The sequence below is a fragment of the Mus caroli genome, chromosome 11 (genome assembly GCF_900094665.2).
Source record: "Mus caroli chromosome 11, CAROLI_EIJ_v1.1, whole genome shotgun sequence".
Lineage (NCBI taxonomy): Eukaryota > Metazoa > Chordata > Mammalia > Rodentia > Muridae > Mus > Mus caroli.
Window position 1 is genome coordinate 1608626 of NC_034580.1, and position 23907 is coordinate 1632532.

Below are 23907 nucleotides of genomic sequence, written 5' to 3' on the forward strand. Positions count from 1 at the left end.
TCATCTTCCCAGGCTTCTAAAAGTATCATTGCCAACCACTTTTACAGAAGTGACAGAGGACCCTGGCCTTGGGAAAGGGCAGTGCTCTAGCTAGGCAGAACTGATTAAGGGAAGGCTGGCTCCCACCTCAGGGTTCTGAGGCAGCCCTGAAGTCTATCCAGCAGCAGGCGGCCAGGTGCTATTCTGGGGTCACTCTTCCAAAGAGAAATGGGCATCCGGTGGAAACAGGCGAGAAGCAGCAGGAGTCCTCTGAGTCATACAGAGACCTTGCTGTGCTGATAAACGTTCCCATCATTTGCTCCCACTGCCCTGCCCTGCTACTACACTGATGGCTGAAGCAGCTTTCTTCCTCTGGGCTGGGACTGCAGCCTTGGGATCCTGTCATAATGCAGTAATGACAGGCTGCCAGGGAGCCCCGCATGGCAGGGAGGGGCGGGAGAGCCCTCTCGCTGGAGAGGATGTCTGGGCTGTCTGTAGGGAGACAGAAGTGAATGAAGGAGGTTGACTTTCTCTCCCCCAGTCTGCAAGGGATTAGATCAGACAAGGTTGCAGCACTGTTCTGCCGGTACCTTCTCCCCTTCTAGACTTGGGCTGCCAGCTCTCCATTACACGTAGGTGACTCCTAATCTGATTCTCCCCATGAAGGCTGGTGGGACAGTCAGTCCTGTGGGACAGCTGCCAGGCGCTTCCTACTCAAGAAACCCAAGGCAGAGGAGGAAGTGCTGGAGGGAGATCACAATGACAGCAGTGGACAGCATGGCACTGGGATGCGAATGCCACAAGGAAGCATCAAGCTCCAACACTCACCTGACATCCCAGGCTAGAATAAAAACACCACAACACAGCATCCACAGCAAGATGCCAGGCAGAGGACAACAGGGATGGTCCAGCCTGGACTACACAGTGTTTCAGAACAATGGAAGCATCAGGCAATATTGTCAGTTCACTCTGCTGATGGAGATGCCAGGCTGTCAGTGAACAATCTGGGCTATTGGGGTATCTTTTTAAAGTCAGGAAAATACTGACTTCAACAGTGTAAGATGACCAGTTTATGCAGGGTAGTCTTCCTGATCTGACTGCCCAGGAAATCGGGCTACTTCTGGGTGTTAGAACTAGCAATCTATGTCACCTAATACAAATGGAGGGCTGGGGCTATATAGCTCCATTGTTTTGGTAAGACACAACTGTCTGTATTTCCAGTTTCAGATCGGACACTTCTGACCTCTGCAGGCAACAGGAGTGTACAATGTACACATGCATACAAAATATACATAAACCAATAAAGCTCAAAAAAAGTCAATGAAAGACTATAGCAGCTTAGAGTTTTTATTAAAACAATCACTTAAATTATAATCACCCCCAACCCCCAAAACCAGCTTCATGTTCTGGCCCTGATAGGAGTGGTAGGAGCCTCACATGAACAGAGGAATGGAAGCCCATGGGCACTGGCTTGGCCTTAAGGCACCTAGGAGAGTCTGGGTCCTCTGTGAAGGCTGCTTGTACTAGGGACTTTGAGGCTGGCCCTGTTGGCAAGAACGGTTAGTCACTGTTGCTGGGAGTCAGCCTCTGGGCTTTTTGAAAAGTATGGGAGCACGAGAAACCTGTCTAAAAGACGATAAAGCAGTAAGTGAAGCCCACTGGTGTTGTCTAGCAGGGGTTGGCAGTGACCTCAGGTCAGAGTGCTGTGGTAGCTCAGGTACTGCCCCAGTCAGGGTATGTGACCAGCCACAGGCAAGAGCAAGGCCTCAGTGTCCTGCACTGAGAGTGACTTGCTGTTTCAGTAGCAGGGTACCCCTGCCCATGTTTCAGAAACCATTGAAACTAGGAAGAGCCAGGGTTGGGCCTCACTTTGGACTTCAGATGCTTCTCTTTGACTCTAAAATTGTCTACCAGTAAGAAACCAGCTACAGGCTCAAAGCAGGCTGGAGACATTCTGGGGACCCATTCTTTCTCTCTCTCTCTTTCTCTCTCTGTCTCGGAGCTGAGGTACTTCTGAGTGGGGTTTGGACCTCACCTTCCAAGAAATGGTTACACCCACCATTCCTCAAATACCAGGGCTCTCACGTGGTTATGTAGCTTGGTATTTCCCAATTTGAGATATAAAGCGTAGTTAAATGAAAAAGCCAAGGCCTGGCATAATTTTTATAAACCAGCATCATTGTCTCGTGTCCCACAGCCATTGTCAGATCAAGTGTACAGAGAGGAAGAAAGTCAGAGAGCAATTTCAGGCCAGAGAACACAGCTCTAACTTCAGAGCCAGGGAAGACTCGGCAAATATTGGGGTGTCAAGTCCAGAGGCCTTCTCCTCAGCCTTAGGTTCCAGACTAGAGTGCTATCCCAGGTGCCCAAAGATGCTGAGGTGACCATGGCGTGGCTGCCTATGACAAAGTGGTCTAATAACAGCCAGGGAACAAGGTGGTGTGCCTCAGTTCCTCAAAAACAAACTGTACTGTGGAACATTCCCTTGCTCAGCCCCTCAGCTCAGTTGTCCTCAGTTACTATACATCTGCTTGTGGATTGAGGCAGATCACCTGCTCTGTAGGACTTAAAGGGTTCTGATCGGCTACAGTAGTGACCCCAGTTACATAGAAGATAGGCCCAATCATGGAGTGTGTGAGGCGCATGGTAAGAGGCAACCCATAGTGTTAGCTTGTGTGACTGTCAGTGGCCTGACACCTGTCAGGCTAAGGAAAGGAAGGACAAAAATGACACTGCTGGGTTCCCGGGGAAGCCAAGGACAATGACAGTGAGGCCTAGGGATTGAAGAGGACGATGGACAGGTAGCAGGGCTCTGAGGTTCCATGTGCTGAGTGGGAGGAGACAGAGGTCCTGGTCACAGCTGGGTTCCCAGGCACTCATGGGAATGTGACCAGGAAGCTCCTGGCCCACCATGGGCTCATGTGCAGTGTCTCCCAACAGCCTCTATCTTAAGCCTCTTCCTAGCCACAGCTGTCCTGCCAGTCAGACAGCTACACTGCCTCAGATGAGCCTGGCTAAGGAGCCATCATTGCTGGTTCTTTTTTTTTTTTTTTCTTTCCCAGAGCTGAGGACTGAACCTAGGGCCTTGCGCTTGCTAGGCAAGCGCTCTACCACTGAGCTAAATCCCCAACCCCCATTGCTGGTTCTGAGCTAAGCCAGTCCACACTTCTATCCCATGCCAAGTCCTTGCTGTGGAGGGGAGGCCCGTACCAGAAGCCCAGTCAGGGAGTGGGCAGCACCTGCATGGTAGATTTCAGTCAGCTTCCACACTGGACTCCCACAGCTGATTCCCAAAGTCAGCAGCAAGCACAGTGACACTTGCACCACAGTGCTTGGGTGCAGGAAGGATGGCAGCCCACACACAACAAATATTTATATATATATATATATATGAGAGAGAGAGAGAGAGAGAGAGAGAGAGAGAGAGAGAGAGAGAGAGAGAGATATGCCGGTATGCAGGCCAGAACTAGAACACATTGAGAAATCTCTCTATAGGGTCAGAGTGGCACGGGCCCTCAACTCAAGAGTTCCCAAACAAGCCAGCCCTCTACTGATGGTTCCTCTGGGGTCAGGCCCATCCTGTTGGTGTCAGGAGCAGCAGATGTGGCAGGAGGTGGCTGGGTCACCTGCTAGAGTTCTTCAAAGAAGGCCACTCGGGACTTGGCGCTCTGCAGAGTGAGCTGTAGAAAGAAGAGAAGAAGCTGAAAGAGCACTGGGTCTCACAGCACGGCCCATCCTGCTGCAGGGAATGACCTCAACGGTGGCTTGGGTGACAAGAGAAACCTGCCCAGTAGATGCTCAAGATCCTAGTAGTCAAGCCCAGATGAGGGTTCAGATTTATTCCAGGATTCAAATGCAAAATGACAGATGACATGTCAGAAAGGAAAGCTGGTGGACAGACACATGTCAGCAGAGAACGTGCCTATCAACCTTTTCCCAGAGCGAGTCTAGTTTGTGGCTCTCATGTTTCTCTGGCTCTGAACCGCCAACTCTCATGCTGCTGTCTGTACTGCACCAATTCTCTGGGCTGAGGCCCAGGCTTGGCTCCACTTAGGGCAGGGCAACATGGCCTCAGGCAAAGCAGGCCTGTGTCAGATGAAGTTTGTTCTCTCTGCTCCTACTTCTGGGTGACTCCAAAGCTGACTTGCCCATGGCCTGGAAGCTGAGAGACCAGACTCTCCTTCTAGGCATGCCAGGCTGGAGTAGGACAGGTGTACTGGGCAGTACCTGGCAGGTCAGGAGGATACCACCAAGAAGGTCTGGCCTGGGAACATGGAGAAGGGAGCAGAGGCAGATATGCCTCCCCAAGTTCCTGACCCTGGGGCTGTCTTCCAGTCTCTCCTCAGATAGAAGCATCTGGCATAGGCACCTATTTCAAGCTGCTCCTGAACTGGTGCCCTTGGGGCAAGATTATATGTTCTTGATGGAGCCCCAGAAAGGATTGTGTGTGTCAGCAACTGCACACTGTCCATCTGCACTTGCCCCAAATGTTCACCTTAGTGCTCAGCTCTGAGTGGGAGAACAGATTATGTTTATTGAGTGGACTGATGAGAAATGAGCCACGGTTGTAACTAAATGGGAGACACGAGGCTGTTTCCATTGCGGCTCGCTGTGTGGCCTCAGTAAACACCCCTGCTGTCTCTGAACCTCACTCCTCTGGTGGAAAGCAATGGGACAGGCTAGCTGCTCTGGACCTTTGGTAGTCTCTGATTCTGAAAAGTCTACAGTACTTACCAAAGCTCTACAAAGGGCAGGAGAGGGAGACTGTGAGCCCACTTTACCATCAAAAGACAGGCAGCATTAGTGTGCTCAAAACGAGACAGCTTGAGAGTCGACTCTTTAAATCCTGCCAAATCTTTTGGCCTTGAAGTTCCTGACTAACAAGCTGAATGCAAGGAGGCATCTGAGCTGTTTTCTTCGGCAGAATCAATTCCAGAAGCTCCATGGAAGCCTTGTTCTGCCAGGAATGGAGAGAGGCAAACACCCTCCAGACGGGAACTGCATTTGGCTGGGTCTCTCCTTCAGTAGCAGCAGAGAGGGGCCAGTGGGGGTGTGCTTTGTGATGATGGGGACCAAGGGTAGTAAAGGAGAAGATGGCACCAGAGATCTAGGACCAAAATCCTCTCCGGGAAGGGTTTGAATCCAAAGGTGTCCCCACAGTTCTGGGACAACCTCAGGAGGTTTCTTGGGATAAGGAGCCTGCAGGCAGGGACAGGACATACCCATAGCCACTTTCAGTGAAATGTTGGCACAGCGTAACATAAACCAACGGTGACACGGGGTGACGCAGCACTTTCTCATAGGGTGGCAGAGAAAATGCTAGACGCCCACTTGGTTCACGCCAAGGGCTCATCAGGTATCATTCCTAACGGTGGCATCAAACCCCGCCTAGGGGAAACAGTCCTGGTTAGGATAAGATTCAGGCAGAAGGGCCATGCACTGTGCCAGCCTCTGAGTCAGGATAGACAGTGACCTGAGAGGCCTGGCTACTTCCCCAGGCAGGACGCCCAGGCAATGGGGGCCTCTGAAAGTCTCTTGCCTGTTTCAACAATGTTGGCTCCAAGAATTCCTGGATCCACTACCCAAGCATGTTGGCTGTCCCCTCAAGGTGCTTGGGGAGGGTTTTGGCAACATCCAATTCCAGGTACTCAAGCATGAGCTTGTTAGGGTGCAAAGATGCTCCTATCAGAATCTCACCAGTGCTCCACTGCAAGGAGAGATGATCTCTTCTCTTACCAGAAGGGGGTCTGTCCTCAGTGCAGAGGGAAGTACAGGCTGAGATTATGCAGGAGAGTGGCATTTCAGGGGCCCCAAGGCTCATAAATCCACTGTATAGGGTAGCTGAGAGCCTCCTATGGTCCCCTCCCAGTTCAAAGGGAAGCCTGAGAGACTATCCTACCTTATGCCCTTACCAAGCAGTTCTCGGCAGTTCTTCTAATTCCATCAGAGAACCCAAAGTCTGAGGGATTTATAGTGTGTGCTCACTTCCCACTGCTGGAATGCTTCCAGTGGCCACCTCTGACTGCTCCCTCAGCAGCATCCTTTATCTTAAGACATCAAATGCCCTCCTCCTGGCAGGACTGGAGGGCAGAGCTCATGCAGGAGGGAGGCAGACAGTGATTCAAGGGTATTTGGAGAGAAACCTTGAGCTTCCTTTTTTAGTATGCACTCAAGGTACCCGCTGAGCCCCACAACGGAGGCATTTCAGAGCCCAAGCTCTCGTCTCGGGCACTGCTCCTCGATTCTGTTGGCCGTGTGTGCTCCTGGCTAGGCACTCTGTGGGGAAGCTGACCCATGGGATCTATTTCCACCTGTTGTCTCTGATATAGGCAAGGATCATTCTAGAAGGCTGCTTTCCACACTTAGAGTTTCAAAAGCAGGAGGTACCCATGAAAGGAACTCTCAGGCTTAGAGAAAGTGGAACATGGTGAGCCCTTCAACAAACGCCCTGGGTTTCTTATGAGAGACTTATATCCACGAGCCCACAACACTTGGGCTGCCCTGTTGCCCAGTGACAGGACTGGATCTCTATGCACACAGCACAGCAACGCCTCTGTAAGATGCAGAGAGTGCTATGGAGACAATTCCACTAAGATTCCAGCCTCAGCGAGGGGGTGGGGCATGGTAGTGCATACCTTTAATGCCAGCACTTGGGAGGCAGAGGCAGGCGGATCTCACTGTAGAGCCAGCCTGCTCTACAGAGTGAGTTCCAAGACAGCCAGGGCTATACAGAGAAACCCTGTCTCAAAAAAACCCAACCAACCAAAGAGCCCAGTCTCTAAAAGAATCCCAGCCACGATGTTCACGTGCACCCTTTGGTTATGGAGGTGGATCCCTTAATTGTGAGGTGCAGAATCTCAAAGTGTTTGTTCACGTGTGTTTTTGGCTGTGAAGCTGCATCATCTGAATGTGGGGTACGGTACCCCTGTGGCTGTGGAGGCAGACTCCTTTAATGTTGAGTGCAGGCTCTGCTCACACCACTAAGATACCTGGGAGGCTAGACTGGACAAGGAGAGTCCTGTATTCCATCAGGCAGTGAGACTGACATGCTCATGACATGGAGATGCCACCAGGCCCCATGTACCATGCTGGGCCAATTCTGGGGCCTGCCTAGGTCTGGTGTCCCTACCTGAATCCATGAACAAGCTAGCTGAGCTCATGCTGACCAGTGGCCACTTTGCTACACTCTGCTATGCATAGACCTTCAAAACTCACATTGGATCCAGACAAGGTCAACACAGGCATCTGGACAGTCAGGCCTTGCTCCTCTGGGAAGGCTAGAAGCCACGAGGAACCTGCTCAGAGTGCTCAATCCAATGGGTTCCTGCCAGCTTCCTCCCGAAAGATGACTAAAAGAACATGCAGCCTCCTCACTAGGCACTAGGCTGACCTGCTGCTCTCTTCCAGCTGTCTCTTCACATCTGATTAGAACCAGCCCTGTGAATAATACAGGAGGAATTCAGTTCTCTCTTGAATGAGCCTGCTGTTCGAGGCTGTCACTAATCCAACTCTAATCTGAAGAGACCAACTTCCTTTTCTTTCTCTGCAGCAGATCTATGTGGCTTTGTTTTAATCATAAGGGCCTCTGACCTTCCTTCCCTCCTCAGCATATACAGACAGCCCCTGGAAGACCCTCCTTTCCTCCTAGCCACAAATGACCAGGCTGTAGAAGGGAGGACAGAAGCCATTTAGTAAAGCAAGCCCTCTGCTCCCTGCTCCCCAAACTATGCATTAAATGACAAAAATGGACAAACCAGCAAATCTAAACAAGTTTGGATTTGGGAGATACATCTGTTTCCATAATAGGACAGGCCTACATACCTGCATTCCCAGTACTTGGGAGGCAGAGGCAGCATAGTACAGCAGGTTTGAGGCCAGGCTGGCATAGAGAATGCCAGGCCAGCCAGAACTACACAGCAAGGCCCTATTTTAAATACCAAACCAAACAAATGAACAAAAGACAAGAAGCTAAGGCAGGCACATGCCTATAATTCCAGCATTAAGGAGGCTGAGACGGGTGCATTCTAAATTGTTCATCCAAGGTTAGACAGTAGACACACTGTCCTAAAAAAAAAAATGGGGCTGGGTCAGTGGTCAGCACTTGTCTAGCATGTACAAGGCCTACGGTTCAATTCCCATCACTGCAAATAAACTAAATATAAGAAGAAAAAGAGATTTGCCAGATATGCTGGAGGGAACCTTTAAATATCAGCACTAGAAAGGTAAAGACAGAAAGATCGTTGAGTCTCAGGCCACCCTGTTTCAAACAAAACAAAGCAACAACAAAAGCCTTCAGAAAGGCCCTGCCACCCAGCTGGTTTGCGCTCATCTCTCTCGGTGCGTGGATCTGCAGACTGAGCTGTCTCCTGCTCACTGTAAGACATGGACTCCATCAGGATGCTCCTGGGAAACAGCTCCGGGGCTGGCGGGCCACAAGTCCAGAAGGTACCTATGACCAGTGTTGCCATCTGATGGCCTAGGACTTTGGAGTCTAACTACTAGGGTGCTTCCAACATTGACTCCAAGAGCGCCCCCTGCTGGAAAACCCACTGTGAGATGGCAGACTGCTGACTCTCCCCATCTCTCCTCCAAAAGTCCTTTTGGGGGAACATTTTCCCAGAGTGATAGAAGGGTAACAAAATATATTCCAGCATGAATCCTGCAGCAGCAAGGCTGCTTGATTAAGAATGAATTACACTTTCATCAGCACAGAAAGGAAATTGATTCACAAGGCTGTATTGTGACAATCTTGTCCTAATGCAAAAGGGAGTGGAGAGGCGGACAGGACAGCACCACTTTGGTTGTCAGTGGGGAGAAAAGCAGCTCTACAGTTAAGCTGAAAGAACAAAACTAATCAGGGCACCAGGATTCCTTACACTAATCCCTGGGGGCCTCGCCTCAATCCACTCATCCCCAGGGAGAAGATGCAGGTGGGAGGGGGCTGCCTAGTTCATTTTAAATAATAAGACCCACAGTGCCAAACCCATTTTAGATACTAACCTAATAACTCCCAGTGCTGAGACTCAGCTTGTCCCATAAAAATGCAGTGGAATTGAAATGCAAGCCCTAAAATCATGTTATACTTCCTCGTCACCAGTACATATTGAAAATGGAGGAGCGGGGGAGGGTGGAGATAGAAAAGGACATGCAGATTCTCTGGCACGAGGATCTGCAGGGAACAAGCAGACTCCGGAGCAGAAAGGTGACAGTTAGAGCCAGCACCAGCAAACTCAACATGATCTTTGTTTGGGGTACAATAAACATTTACCCCCTCCTAAAGCTGCACGGAGCCAAGGTGGAAGCGCCAACAAAGGGAGGCACCACTATAAGCTGAGCACGTTAAGCTTCCTGTAGTCTTGGTAGTAATGTCTTGCACCCAAATGCAGTCTTCATGATGCGTGCATAGAGAGCGGTCCACATGCATATCCCTAAACAGAAGTGAAATGAGAGGGCAACTCCATGCCAATAAACAAATCCAATTCCTTTATGGGGAAATTTGCCCAGGAAATCTACAGGGAATCGATCTGTATTAATCCTTAGGGACCTAATGCGGCAGCACCGTGCCTACAAATGTCTGCCTGTGTCTCTGCTGCCCTAGGATGCTGGAAGGGTCTATTGTTACCGTTCTTCCACCTAACAAATGAACTCATCGGCCTGATTCACCTCACTGGGCAGGTGGAGGCCAAATGTGATCTACCAAGCACTCTGGGCCTTAAGAAAGGTTCGGATATATACTGATGCTTCTTTTAAACTGCCAATCTCCAAAGAGAAATCACAGCAAGTCTCATAAGAACAGAACCTGGAGCCTGCAGAATGAGTTTGCATCCCAGCTTTTCCCTCCCACTGTTGCAGCAACAAATCAGGTGCCCTGGGAGCGCTGTGCTGAAATGAAACATATCTTCAGAGCCAAGGGGCCAAATGGAATGTTTTACTGCATCAAATAAGGCCCAATAATGGCCACAGGCACTTTCAAATGGCCATAAAACATCTAGGCCACAAGGCAGGGCTTACAGGCGCAACACTTCCCAAAGCAAAACTCTTTGCAGTGGAAAGCTTCCTCACCCTGTAGTGTGAGACAGTGGCTGGCTGACCCTTCTAGCTGGATCTACCAGAAAAGAGCAAGAAACCCAGAGCCCTCAGCAGCCACAGGACCCTTGGAAACTCATATGTGTTAGGAATGGCTTTTCGGAGTGAGCCCACAGGATGGCAACCAAGAAAAGGACTCTCTCTTTAAATCTTACTTGACATATATGAATGTTTAGCCTGTATGTGTGTCTTTGTACTATATATGTGCCTGGTGCCCAAGGAAGTCTGAAGAGGATGTCCTACCTTCTGGAGCTGTGGTTACAGATGGTTTTGAGCCACCATGTAGGTGCTGGAAAACAAATCTGGGTCCTCTGAACCAGCAGTCAGTACTCTTCAATGCTGAGCCATCACTTCAGCCCGAAGAGGACCTCTTTTCAGACCAGCTCTCATGCCAGGAGTGGTGATCATGACTTTTAACCCCAGCACTCAGGAGGGAGAGGCAAGTGGATCTCTGTGAGTTCAAGGCCAGCCTGGCCTACAGAGTGAGTTCCAGGATAGCCAGGGCTACACAGAGAAATCCTGTCTCAAAAGACAAAACAACAAAACAGACCAGCTCTTAAGGCTTCCGTGTGCTTCCATGGAGCCTGGGATCTGAAAGGGTCCTGGATCAATGTAGTTCCTTCTGGGTGTTCTGTGCTCACATCTGGCCTCACTGCTGCTCCCACCCCAGTCCTCTCCTCCTCTTCCCCTACTGCAATAAAGAATGGTCTTGGAATCTGGGGAGCCAGTATGCTGGCTTTTATGTCAGGACTGAGAATGTCATATCAGATAATGCCTGATTTCTAAAGCAGTCAGGGTCACTCAGCCCACAGGTTTACAATGAAGACAATGAACTGTGCATTAAACTTTTTCGCAGCAATCTCTGAGACTGGCCATGCACACTAGAGGTAACCAGGGAGGCCCTGGTTACTTGTTTTAATTGAGGAAGATACCTTTCAGGCATATTCAGTGAGTCCCTGTGATTTATCACTCCTCCAGGTGCCCGAGATATTCTATTTCATTTCACAAGCCCTGAATCTCCAAGGGGACTCTCCAGAAATTGAAGATGACATTAGACTTTTCTGTCTTCCTGATCCAGGAGAGGCAGCCAGGCTCCCCATGAACGTCAAAGCTCTGCCTCTCCTGCTCCTCCACAACCCTCATAATTTCCCATCCGTTGGGGCTGGTGAGATGGCTCAGTGGGTAAGAGCACCCGACTGCTCTTCCAAAGGTCCGGAGTTCAAATCCCAGCAACCACATGGTGGCTCACAACCATCCGTAATGAAATCTGATGCCCTCTTCTGGAGTGTCTGAAGACAGCTACAGTGTCATATAATAAATAAATCTTAAAAAAAAAAAAAATTTCCCATCCGTTGAAACCCTCTGCTCTGCTGGAGGTTATAGCAGGAAAGTGATGACTGTTGGCTGGCTCTTGACTGAATTAACAATGTTGAGGGAGGTCTGGAGAGATGCCTCTGCGATTAAGAGTGGTGGCTGTTCCCCCAGAGGGCTGGGGCTCAATTCCCAGCACACATCCACATGGCAGCTCACAACTGTAACTCCAGTTCTAGGGGATCGATGCCCTCAACAGACATACATGGAACCAAAACACCGATGCATAAAAAGTAAAAATAAACAATTAAAGAACCTTGAGAGAATGACAGGATGGTCCTGAAGTGTGCCTGCTCCAAGATGTTTTCACCTCTAGAGTATGGTGGCTGAGCTAACTCACACCTGGCTATCACTGTCACCAGCACACCACGGCTCTGAAGTGCAAACTCTGAAGTGAGCCCTGTGTGCTCACTCAGCTGGATTGCTGGGTTCACTCTGTAACTCAGGGCTCAGATGCAGGGAACATGTGTCACTCCCCCTGAGAATGAAGCCAATCCTGGTTCCCCAGAGCAGCTTGCTGACTGTCCTGCCACACCAGCTGTACTGATCACCAACTGGGAAAAGTGGAAAATGTAGGGACATCAGATCAGCAGGAGAAAAAAAAAAAGCATAACAACAACAAAAACAAAAACCCATTACCTTGCAGGTCCAAAGTGAACTGGAGGAGCCAGAAAAGCTAGTTTTTTCACTTCCATCATGTCACTCAACACACCTAATGCTCACTGCCAGTTGTAGGCTTAAAGCCAGGTAGCGCAGCCCATGATTCCTCCTTCCTCCCTCATCATGCTTTTCATGTCGTTAAACCCTCACTATGCACTAAGTGTCTCACGTGACTTCCTTCATTTAACCTCACAACAATCCTGGGGGTGGGAGAGAGGAGAAGGAGGAGGAGGGAGGTGGAGGATTTGAGACAGGGTCTCACTGTATAGTCCTAGCCAAGTCCTGACACTTGCTCAGGCACTGCGCGTGGCAGAATGTTTCTGATGCCTGTTCTGCTGGGATCTAATGCACGGCCTCATGCATGCTAGCAAGCACTCTTCCACTGTCCCCTTTCCTTATCCTGCTCTGTTACTAATGCTGTCCTTGAACTTGTGGTCCTCTTGCCTCAGTTTCTTAAGAAGTTGGTTTATAGATGTGAGCTATTACCAGGCTTGATTTATCCATGATTAATTCTTTACAGGTAAGAGTTCTCATTCATACCCTGCCCACCCACCCCCAAAGATCTGCCTGCCCCTGCCTCTGGGATGCTGAGTTTAAAGGTGTGTGCCATCACCACCTAGCTAAGAATTTTGTCTCCTAAGAAAGCAAAAAAATCAAAGGCTGGAGAGATGGCTCAGTGCTTAAGAATACTGGTTGCTTTTCCAGAAGACCAGGGTTCAATTCCCAGCACCCACACGGTGGGTCACAACCATCTGTGACTCTGATTCCAGAGAATCTGGCATTAGGAGGAAGTTGGCCTTGTTGGAGGAAGTATGTCACTGGGGGTAGGCATTTAGAGTTTTAAATGCTCAAGCCAGGCCCAGTACTGTCTTCTGAAATGTACAACTCTCAGGTACATCTCCGGCACCATGTCTGCCTGTGTATCACCATGCTTCCTGCTACAATGATTATGAACTAAACTAAACCTCTGAAAGTAAGCCAGCCCCAATTAAATGCTTCCTATGAATTGCCATGGTCATGGAGTCTCTTCACAGCAAGAGAAACCCTCTCTAAGCAATCTCTCATCCCCAATGTCAAAATGGAGCTCCTCCCTTGACCAATAGATACACACACTTCCAAAGCCAGAAGGGACACTTTTCTGCTAGGCTAGCAATGGTTCAGACAGTGGTGGGAATGACTTGAGAGCCACCTCTACACAGGAAGGTAACCATCAGTCATGAGCACTGGCCACTAGCCATAGAGACCGCCACTACCTAAGTAAATGAAACATTCCTCAGACAGCGAAATCCACCAGTATTTAGTTTAAAATTGCTGAGAGGAACTTGCATCATATTGAAAGACAAGTTCTTGCTTTTAGTAACCTTGGTTATCAGAATTCTTAATTAAATACAGCTTAGCAATCTGTTTTGAAAACAACTATCACATTAAGGCATTCATGTGAGTGAATGAATGAACAAACAAACAAACAAATGTTTCCAAATACAGTCACTCACTACTTGATGATTGGGCCATGCAGTGAGAGGTGTGTTGGTAGATGACCTTATCACTAAGGGAAAATCATAGACTAAGCTGGCTGTGATGCCACTGGGTAATACAAACTTACAGACCCCGCACTGTGTACTCAATCTGTCATTGGGCACTTGGCATGATGAGGCACTAGGTCTAGAAACAATACAAAGATGACTAAAGAGGAAACCTCTCGTCTATAACAACTCCGTGAGGACTGACGATCAAACTTAGGTCCCTGAAGAATACAAACCTTCTATATCACACAACAAAAGATGAACCCACATTGTAATGAAATTGCCTAATTATACGCAGGGAGCATCTGATGCATGAGGTAAGACACAGCAAGGTTTTCCGTGTGCCCTGCACTGACCAGAGTGCACGAAGCACCACAGATCCACTTGGGTCACCACGTGGGCAGAGATTCACCTTTCCAATGTCCCGTTTAGAGCACACACTGCATGATGTCAGGGTAGCAGAACCAAAGTGGGCATGAAGCTGAAAAAAGAAGTGCATTCACTCAGGCAGGCTCTCCTGGGGCCTCTGCGAACTCATTTACCTGATGAAAGATGTACCTGGGACTTCACAGCTAACCTTCTGTGGGACACTGAGCAAACAGAAATGTCCTGGGCAGAAGGCTCAGAGTTTCTTTACCTGACTGCAGTGAGGATGCTAAGGACATAGCCTATTCCTTTGTCAGAAGTGTCAGAGGCATGCTGACATGGGTATGACTGGGGATCAAGCAGTAATGGAAGGACCGTAACATTTAAGTATTAGGCATGATAATCTTGTACTGCCTGGGCATATTGAAAGAATAATCTGTAAGGCTTTAATTAGTTGACTCAACACAAATGCTGCTAACTCATCTCCTGGGTGTCTGCAATGGGACAGTTGCAGATGAGCCTGTCCATGCATCGCTCCTTCCATGCGGTAGGGGGACAGAAGCCAAAGTGGCCTTTAGAGCAGCCATGGGACAGCCAACTCACTGCAACTGGCTTAAAGATGCACCAGTGTTCTGTTTGCTGCCCTAGGAAAGAAAAGGGGTGTGCAGAGAACAGAAGGCTTGAGGAAAAAATGAGAATGAGTGACCCACACCCAGAAGCTACCAGCTGTGATAAGTCTGCAGAGTGTACCGCTACAGGATAGGAGTGATCTTGAACAAGAGGCATCAGTCTTAAAAGCATCAGAACTGATTCCCACTTCCATGCTAGAGGTATCTATCAAAGGAGTATACCACCAAGAAGACAAAGGACTTAGATTTGACTGGAAAGGGAGCCATGACTTTCCCCAACCCAACCAGTGACATAAGGTAAACCAAGCAACTGGTCCTGCAGCCCCACAGCATGCTCTTCAGAGTGAGGCAGTCTTCTAGGCCCTGGAGGCTGGTCTGGGCACCCCCCCCAGGGTGGACAGCTGCTCTCACCCTCAAAGCATGCTGTGGCCAGGCCCCAGGCTTCCCTGCCCTCAGGAGGGCTCTGCGTGGCCCGAGGACAGAGACAGGCAAGCTCATGCATGGGTTAGCAGCACAGACAGAATACCTGGGAATAGCCTACTGTGAGGACTCAAATGCAGATGGGTCTTCTGCCTTGGGCTTGAGGCTAAATGAGCAAAATAAAATGAAAAAACAAAGACATACCCTGTGAAATCAAAATGCCACATGTGCCATTTGCAAAATGCTCAGAAATAGAGACAGTGACCTCAAGTGTACTGCGAAACAGTTTGAACAGTGGCCTCTCTGGTTTTCAGCTGAGAGCCCAGTTCTCCACAGCAGCAGTGGCACAGGAGACTGCTCAGGATGCCAGGTGACAAGGAGGCAGGATGAGGGGGCTGACAGGCTCACTAGCCCAATCACATTTTAGCTTAAGAGCCTCCTCTTTACCCCCATCTCCCCTGCCCCCTTTATGAGACAGGGTCTTATATAACACAGGCTGGACATGAATTTTTGTTGCAGTCCAAAATGACCTTTAATCCTCCTGCCTCCTCCTCCTGAGTTCTGTGGGTCACCATGCCTGGTTTTAAACTCCCCTCTGACATTTAACCATTTTGTTTGAAACAAGAAACCCAGAGGACAACAGGAGCCAGAGGGAAGAGGGTGCGGAGTGCTGTGATACCTTCTCTACTTGCTGTCCACTGTGAAGGGCTAAGCAGAAGTAGAACTCCCAACTATACATCAGAGTCGGCAGGGAGACTTAGGCTTCTTAGGATGTTCAGTGACAACTTAATCACTGAAAACAGAGACAGTCCTTGAGCTGGAGACTGCTTTTTTTTTTTTTTTTTCTTTCGAGACAGGGTTTCTCTGTATCCCTGGCTGTCCTGGAACTCATTTTGTAGACCAGGCTGGCCTCGAACTCAAAAATCCACCTGCCTCTGCCTCCTGAGTGTGGAGACTGCTTTACACACTGGAATAAAGAGTGAAACTTAACTATATCAACTACCATCCAATCTCAAGGAAAGGGAGTCAGGGCCTTATTCTGTAGCCCAGCCTGGCCTTAAACTTGCAATCCTCCTGCCTCTGCCTCCTGAATGCTAGCATTACCACCGTGTGCCGCCACACCAATCCCTTTACAACCCCTGTTTATAGGGGTGATCAGCTAAAAGCAGAGCTTTCCCTGCCCAGAAGATCTTTCTGCTTTGCCCAGATCTGAGATCTACACATTCTCGGGCTGATAATGAGTACTTAGTAACTTCTAAACCCCGAAAATGATGAGAACTCTAAATATCAGGAGAGAAAAATGGGACTCTGTGAGCCTCATAAATAAGTCTCATCTTTCTAAACATTAAGGTTCTTCTATATACTTCCTTTTAAGTATGAAAGAAGTTGGAGATTCAGAATATGGTCTTACACAAAGACTGGAAGGGACTCCACTCAACAGGCCTCTAGTTCCCTGTGAGTTCTTATTACGTGAGGTAGCTCTTTGGGCATAAGTCCCTTTGACTTTAAAGACAGAATCACTTTATTTCTCAGTGATAGATCAAAACCCATCCTCGAACAAGGATTCATCTCATCAGAGCTTTTAACATAAGCTCCACTTCCATCATGGTCATTGGCAGATTAAATTCTCTTTCTGTCAGGAGTTGAAAAATTCCCTTAACTAAGTACATGTTAAAAAAGAAAGCCAATAGACAAGAGTTTAATGATAGGGCTCCTGAGGAAACTAGATGCCAACCTCACATTTCAGGTACCTTTTTAATGGTATTATGCTTGCTGCTGGGGCCACCTCTGTCTGAGGTCTCGCTGTGCAGGACGTCCAAGGCCGTCTCCCGCTCTTTGAGTTTCAAGGCCTCGATCTCCGTCTTGAGCTCGTTGAGCTGCTCCTGCAGGTGCTTGCTCTTCTCCATGTACTCCACTCTGATGCAACAAGAAACCAGGCGTCATGGCTGGGCACACAGAGGCAGGAGAGGTAAGCCGTAACACGGAAGCTATCCAAAGTGGCAGCCAGGAGCTGCAGTCTGGACTTCACACCTGAACTTGGCCACTCAGAAGCCAAGGGAGCTTGGGCTATCCACTGACTGCTATGAATCTCTTTCCCCATCAGTTCAATTGGGATGATAATTACAGGTCAGGAAGAAATAAAGTGTAGGAAGAAAGCCCTGTATAAACTTTCAGAGTGCTCTACAAATAACCCTGCCACAGACAGCTTTTGGTTCTGTATGAAAAATCAGAGCATACAAGCCTCCTGAGCCCCAGATACTCTCTGCTTCTACCCTTCGTAAGCAGTGAAGCAGGCTGTCCCTGCCAGTAATCTACTCTCCTACTTATTCTAAACCCTTCAGAAAAAGATGGCAGACACTCACTCAGCCACCATTGGGAAGAAATAGATATCCACTTTCACCTGAAGAGGTTCAAGTGTTTAACTACAGGAGCATGAACAGAAAACTATGTAACACTACTATATAAACATTTAGAAGGAATTACTGCAGCCACTGATGGGCTCTGCCAGCCTGCACAGAAAAAGGGCCACGGGCTGAGTGTCTGTGTCCCCTCCACTCACATGCTGCAGCCCTGGGGAGGGAGGAGGTCATCAGTTCATAATAGAAGACGCCACAGGCACACAAAAGCACACAGTGAGAAGCTGTCATCTGCAAACCAGGAGGAACATTCTCACAATGCCTCCTTCATCTTGGATTTCCAAGTTTCCTGAACTATGAGAGGTAAATTCCTATTGTTTATAAGCTTTCCAGGCCCTGGTATTTTGTTATAATAGGCAAACACACTGAAACAGTAAGAAAATACAAACTATAAAAAACCAAGACCCAGTACAGGATGTGGTCTTATGCTGATCACAACCACATAAACATGCACATCTGGACAGTGAGAAGGAGCTCTGACGGACACTCGGAGCAATAGCTCAGGATCGTCAGCTTCTTAGCTGTTCTCAGTATGAGGGATCAAAGGAGGTTAGCCTGGTTCATAGTGGTTCATGCTGGCCTCCAGAGAGCTATTCTGAGAGGACCAGAAGAGAGAAAGGGGTTTCAATCCTTGTCCTGTTTCTCATCAGCTATGCCAGGCTGGATGAACTCGTCAAACTAAGTCTATTTCTTCTATATAACTGCAACACTAAAATGTTTTTTGGAGTCTGGGCCTCATCGCAGTCCCGGCCAGATGTGAATCTGCTACGTAGCTGAAGATAATCTTGAAATTCTGATCCTCCTACCTGTATTTCTTGAGTAGTAAGATTACTGGTGTATACCACCATGCCTGACTTACACTATGTTAGACAAGCACTCTATGAACTAAGCTATATTCCCAGTCTCTAAACCCTGCTTTTGATTCCAGTGGGATGTTTGTTAATTAAGTGTGAGTGAGACAAACACCAAGGAGCTACATGGAGTCACAGGTGTCAATCCATGGCATCACTGTGATCTCTGCCAGCTGTAGCACTATTTTTCACTCCTGCTCAAGAATGAGAGTGATCTTACTTAAGATTTCGTCTACAATGGGACTCGTCCTCTCCATCTCTGCTCCACTTCTGCTGTCCACAGCGAAGGGAGAGCATGTGACGGAAGTGGCTGTGACCTGGCTGGGCAGAAGTCAGACTCGGGGTCACCAGCATAGGATTACTCGTCTCCCCTGGCCGCCAGCTTTGCTCAGCCTAGGAATTATTTTTTCTTTTACATTTGTTCTAGAACCACTGCTAAAGAAAGAACATGACCAGAAGAAAACTGTATTTTAATACTATGCGAACAACAGTCTTAACTCCGGACTCAATACAAGCCAGTTCTATTTTTCAGTCAAGGTTTAAAACATAAATTTCAGGACACCATCTTAATCAAGTGTTAGTTTTATCCTGGGACCCTGACTGTTGTCTTTAATTTTTAATTAGAAACTTTGTTCTCCAGTGGGTGACAAAAGCAAACCTTTGCAGGGGTAATGACTGGCTGCTGTCGTGACCTGGGACTCTAGGCCAGATCCACTCACTCATGCTCATGGCTGACCCAGCAGGCCACAGAGCGTACATACTTTTCCTTCTCTATCTCCATGGAAAGTCGCTTCATGTCCGTATCCTTGAAGTCGAATGACAAGCTGTCACCAATCATGTCGAAGCTCGGTATGTCAGGAGGCAGTGGTGGTGGGATTGGGTTCATGGGCTGTCAGTGAGAAAGCTCCTGTTAAGATGCTTAAATTACACAGCACAGAGACCCCTACAGTCAATACTGCCAGGTAAGTGGTCCCAAAGCAACCTCAATCAGACAAGTCACCCTTCTCTCCTCAAACCTCATCATTTCTAAACTTTCACTCAGCTTCTCATTTAGGAAGCTCATTTAGGCACTGAGCTAGGAGTTGAGACACAGGAAGACAGGTTTCCTGGCTCTAAGCAGATCAAAGTCTTGTTCAGGAAGCAGATGTATTTGTAAATCCTCATAGTTAAGTAAGATGAACATGAGCCAGAGGAGGGACAGGGCGTATGAGGTTAGAGGGATCTGCCAGGGTAGAGCTTCCTTGGGGATCAGTGAATGAGCCAAAGGAGAAAGGTGCTAGGCAAGAGGCATGCTGGTAGGCAGGGCAGAGAGGGTCCATGCAAAGCACTGGGCATCTCAAGTACCCTGTGGGGTGACTGGTAAGAGACTGGCTTCGGGTCACAAAGGCTTTGCTCGTATGGAAGGGGCTTAGATTCCGAAGACAGAGCCAGAAGAGTGCTTGAAAGGGGAAACCAGCTGACTTGTTTTCAGGATCTTCTCACTCCACAACAAAAGGTCACCTAACCTACAGTCCCTACCTACCTCTCTAGTGTCCCTCATTATTTGTCCTGCTAAATCATAAACAGTACTATGTATTATCCCACACTTAGCATGTGTCCTTTCTTTCCCTCCCTGCCACTCTTCTCTCTCTTCCTCCTTCCCTGTCATTTTCTGTGACATTAGGGATGTGCCACATGGCCGGAGCTGGTCTCAAACTGGTGAGCCTTCTGTGGTAGCTTTCTGAGTGCTAGGACTGCAGGTATAGGTCATAGCAGCCCAGCAAGGTGTCCATTCCCCTTTCAAAGTTCTCAACTCTTCCAGTCACTCAGCAAAGCCCTTCGAGCCCTCTCACCCTCTACCCTGACAAAACAGCTGCTCATTCCCTCTGCAGTTCTCTGGCATGATGTGCATACTGCTGCCCCGCCTTTTCCTCAGCTCCACACTGCAGAGAACCCTCCTGGGTCTGTCTTTTTTCCTCCTAGGATCTTTTACTGAGTCTGGGACAATGTTTGGAAAGGAACAGAACCTCTCAGCCTTTCTTTATGGCAGTGAGGTCTAAGGGAGGATGTATGGTGTGTGTCAAGTGTGCTCCTGAGCAGGGTATCTAGGTCCTACATACACTGTTTTCAGGGCTGAATTCTGGGTAAATGAGAGAGTCTGCTCTGTGACACTTCATCAAGCTGGACAGTTATAATCTAGGCAGGTCTATTTACCTTATACTTCAGAAAAACTCTCAGAGCTGGGCAGTGGTGGCGCACGCCTTTAATCCCAGCACTTGGGAGGCAGAGGCAGGCGGATTTCTGAGTTCGAGGCCAGCCTGGTCTACAGAGNGAGTTCCAGGACAGCCAGGGCTACACTGTCTCGAAAAAACCAGAAAAAACAAACAAACAAACAAACAAAACAAAAACAAAAAACCCGCAGAAAAATTCTCAGAAAGGAAGAACGCTAGACGTTACCCTTTTAGTGAGAGCAGAAACTGACAAACCCTCTTTGGCAGGTGGCACAACTGAGTATCTGACCTCACGGGTCTAGGAAAACTGTCACATCTGTGTGCAAAAATGTGTTGTTCAGGGTTGTTCAGTGCAGTTGTGTTCAAAACTGCTACAGGAGATACACTAAGAACTCATGTCTAGGGCCTGGCTGGCTGAGTTACAACCCACCCGTTGACATGATCAAGGAACTGGCGTGCTCGCCTCTGGGAGACACTGCTAAGGGAAAGTGCAAAAGGAAGAGCACTTTGTAAGTTTGCTCTAATGGCTGTTTGTTTTAGACACAGGTATTTCAGGTACATAGTCCAGGTGAGTGTTCAGACTACCACAATCCCAGCTGTCACCTGACTGTGACCATCTGATCTTGAGAGAAGACATGGGCCTTTAATACACAATGCCCAAGAGACAAACAATGGTGTTTGGGGTTATCTGTTGCCCAGGAATAAATAACAAGGACACATGGCAATAGCAAACCGCTCGCACTCCCTCAATTCAAACCCTGGGCTCTTATGTCTCTGTGTCCTGAGTGCACCTGGGCCACATGTGAGTGCTCCAAGTGTACAAATGTGCAGTGTGCTCGTCACGTGCACAACTACTCAGGGTGTGTGCAGCATATGTGTGAATGGGTTATGTGTCTGTGCTGTGAATACACTCTGTCTTTACCCAGAGTGTTCTAGCCTCTCTTCCCTGCCCAGCAGGGAACGCTGCTCTTCTGCAGAAGTCAGTCATGCCAAGCCTTTCCTGCCTCCAAGGCTGGGCTGTGATCTGGGCATATCTGTCAGGATTGGTGATATTATATGGATAGAGAACAAGTTTGCAGCGTGGAATGTACAGAAGAAAGGAAGGGGAACAATGTCTACTTATGATCCCACTTAGTACAAGTCAGCCCCCCCCCCCCCCCCCCCCGTCCCAAAACCGAGGTTGACAGCTGGTTCTGGCATAGCAGTAATTCACTCTGAGTTGTACAGGCAGTCCCTTCACAGAGCTACACACTGTAGCATATAATATATACCGACAATTGAAGATTATGTTTAGCTGACAGCAGGGAGCTAGACAGCAAATTCCCCTGAGGGTAGTGACTATAGCATAGTCGTAAACACTCTAGAGCTGGAAAGGGTTATCTAAGAAACAAGAGAGGTAACTGACTAGTCATCCTAAAGCTAAATGGAAGACTAGGAGGATCCTATCTGGGCCCTGAATTTGCTTTTCACTCCAAAGGCACTGTGAGGTAAACTAAAGGATTTGGAGGCTTTTCCTAGAAAGCTGCCAGACCAAAGCAGCCAAAAACTGCCAGACTGAGGCCAGGCTCACTGGATAGGTGGGCTTGGTGGCGATTTCTAAGAGCTTCTGCTTGGCTCTTCGCTCTGCTTCTCGGGCTTCTTGCAAGTCTTGCTTTAACTGATCAGCCTCCTTGGCCCTGCAAAGAATGAAAAAGATGTCAGCCCCACAGAAGGGGATAGGGAGAGGAGTAGACACTTAACTGCAGAGCAAGGACCTGGAATAACCCTGTACACGGCACTGAAAAAGGCAAGGAAGGACACTGTGACAGGGACATTTACAGGAAGCCAGAACTTCTAAAGAACAAACAGTATTTCTGAGACTACTCAATGGAAAAGCTAGGTTGGAATATGGGATCGCTGGTGGGAAACAACAAAAGTGGCACTTCTGCATGTCAGCACCATTCAATAGTTTGTGCCCGTGGTGACAGCTGCCACAAAGGCTGAGTGAGGTAGGGGAATAACTTAAGCCAAGGAGTCAGAGGTCAGCCTGGGCAGCACAGGCAGATGCAATCTCAAAATAAAAAAGTAACAAGTGTGGTATCCAATGCCTTGGATCCCAGCACTAGAAGGCAGAGGCAGAAAGATCTCTGAGTTTGAGGCCAGCCTGGTCTACATACTGAGTTCCAGGACAGCCAGGGCTACATAGTAACACCCTGTCTCAAAACAAATAACAAGAACAACAACAAAACAAGTGGAGAGGAGGAAGAGTGGGCAGGACCCAGAGGTACTCCGCTTGACTAAGGGCATCCTGTGTCTTACACAGGGCCACAAAGGGCAGATCATAAACAAATTGCTTCTTCATGCCCCCAGTCAAACACTTGTAGGCCAAGTACTCCTTTCCTTGGGCAGGAAGAAATGCTATCACTGAAGGTATCTGTGTCTTGGTGCAGAGCCCTGCTCTATGGGTTAGGAGTGCAAAGCTTGTCCACAAGTCTAGTCCTCGAAATGTGACCCATGCACACACAGAAAGGAGCTGGAGTGGGCAGGCATCAAGGAACCATATTCTCAGAATGACATGCAAAAAGTGGTGAGAAAAACCGTAGTGAAGGTACCTTAGTGGTTAAGAGCCAAATTCAAGTGCTCTAAATCAACAGAGCCAGATGATTGGGGAATATGCCAGTGTTTTATTGGAAGCCTGCAGTACTAGAACAATTCAGAGCCTAGAAGAGTCTAAAGAGTACAGACAACAGTTTCATCCTTCAACCTGGCTACAAGCTAGGGCAGCTTGGTCAGAAAACAGGTGCCCTGCTCCTCTAACTACCTGAAAAACTGCAGGGAAACGGGTACTTAGCTTGCCTTTGAAGTAAACAGTACCAAGCTGTGTGTGTGTGTGACAGAGAGAGACACGCATTAATGTGAGCCAGTGCAGAGTCAGTGTGGGGTATAATTCTCTACTGGCCTCCACCTTAGTGGAGGTCTCTCACTAAATGTGTGCTCATTGGCTAGTGAAGTCCTCAGATCTCCCCACCTTTGCTTCCCTCCCAACACCTGTGCTGAGGCTACATATACATGCCACCATGCTTAGGTTTTACATGGATACTGGGGATACACAGCCAGGTTTTCATACTTGTGCACTAGGTACTTTGCTGATTAGGCCCCCATGTCCCCCTTAAGAAATTATTTTATTATGTATATAGGTGTTCTGCCTGCATGTATGTTCGTACTTGTGCACTAGGTACTTTGCTGATTAGCCCCCCACGTCCCCCTTAAGAAATTATTTTATTATGTATATAGGTGTTCTGCCTGCATGTATGTTTGTGTACCATGTGCATACCATGGAGGCCAGAGAGGAGGTTACATCCCCTGACTGGAATTACAAATGGTTGCAAGTCACCATGTGGATGCTGGGATTCCAA

General features: G+C 48.4%; 1 protein-coding gene across 2 annotated transcripts in view; it reads right to left on the reverse strand.

The window, feature by feature from the left end:
• Window positions 1-2936: 2936 nt before the first annotated feature.
• Nf2 (neurofibromin 2) overlaps window positions 2937-23907 on the reverse strand; it is an 84326-nt gene continuing 63355 nt past the window's right edge. Inside the window, exons 13-17 of one of the 2 annotated variants that reach the window (XM_021178374.2) lie at window positions 22083-22188; window positions 19064-19191; window positions 16786-16951; window positions 15141-15200; window positions 2937-3659 (exon numbers count right to left, since the gene is read on the reverse strand). In XM_021178374.2, the coding sequence (XP_021034033.1) occupies window positions 15165-15200; window positions 16786-16951; window positions 19064-19191; window positions 22083-22188 (436 nt within the window). In that variant the 3' untranslated portion in view covers window positions 2937-3659; window positions 15141-15164. The remainder of the gene's footprint in view (window positions 3660-15140; window positions 15201-16785; window positions 16952-19063; window positions 19192-22082; window positions 22189-23907) is intronic. The other variant, XM_021178373.2, reaches the window with a different exon arrangement.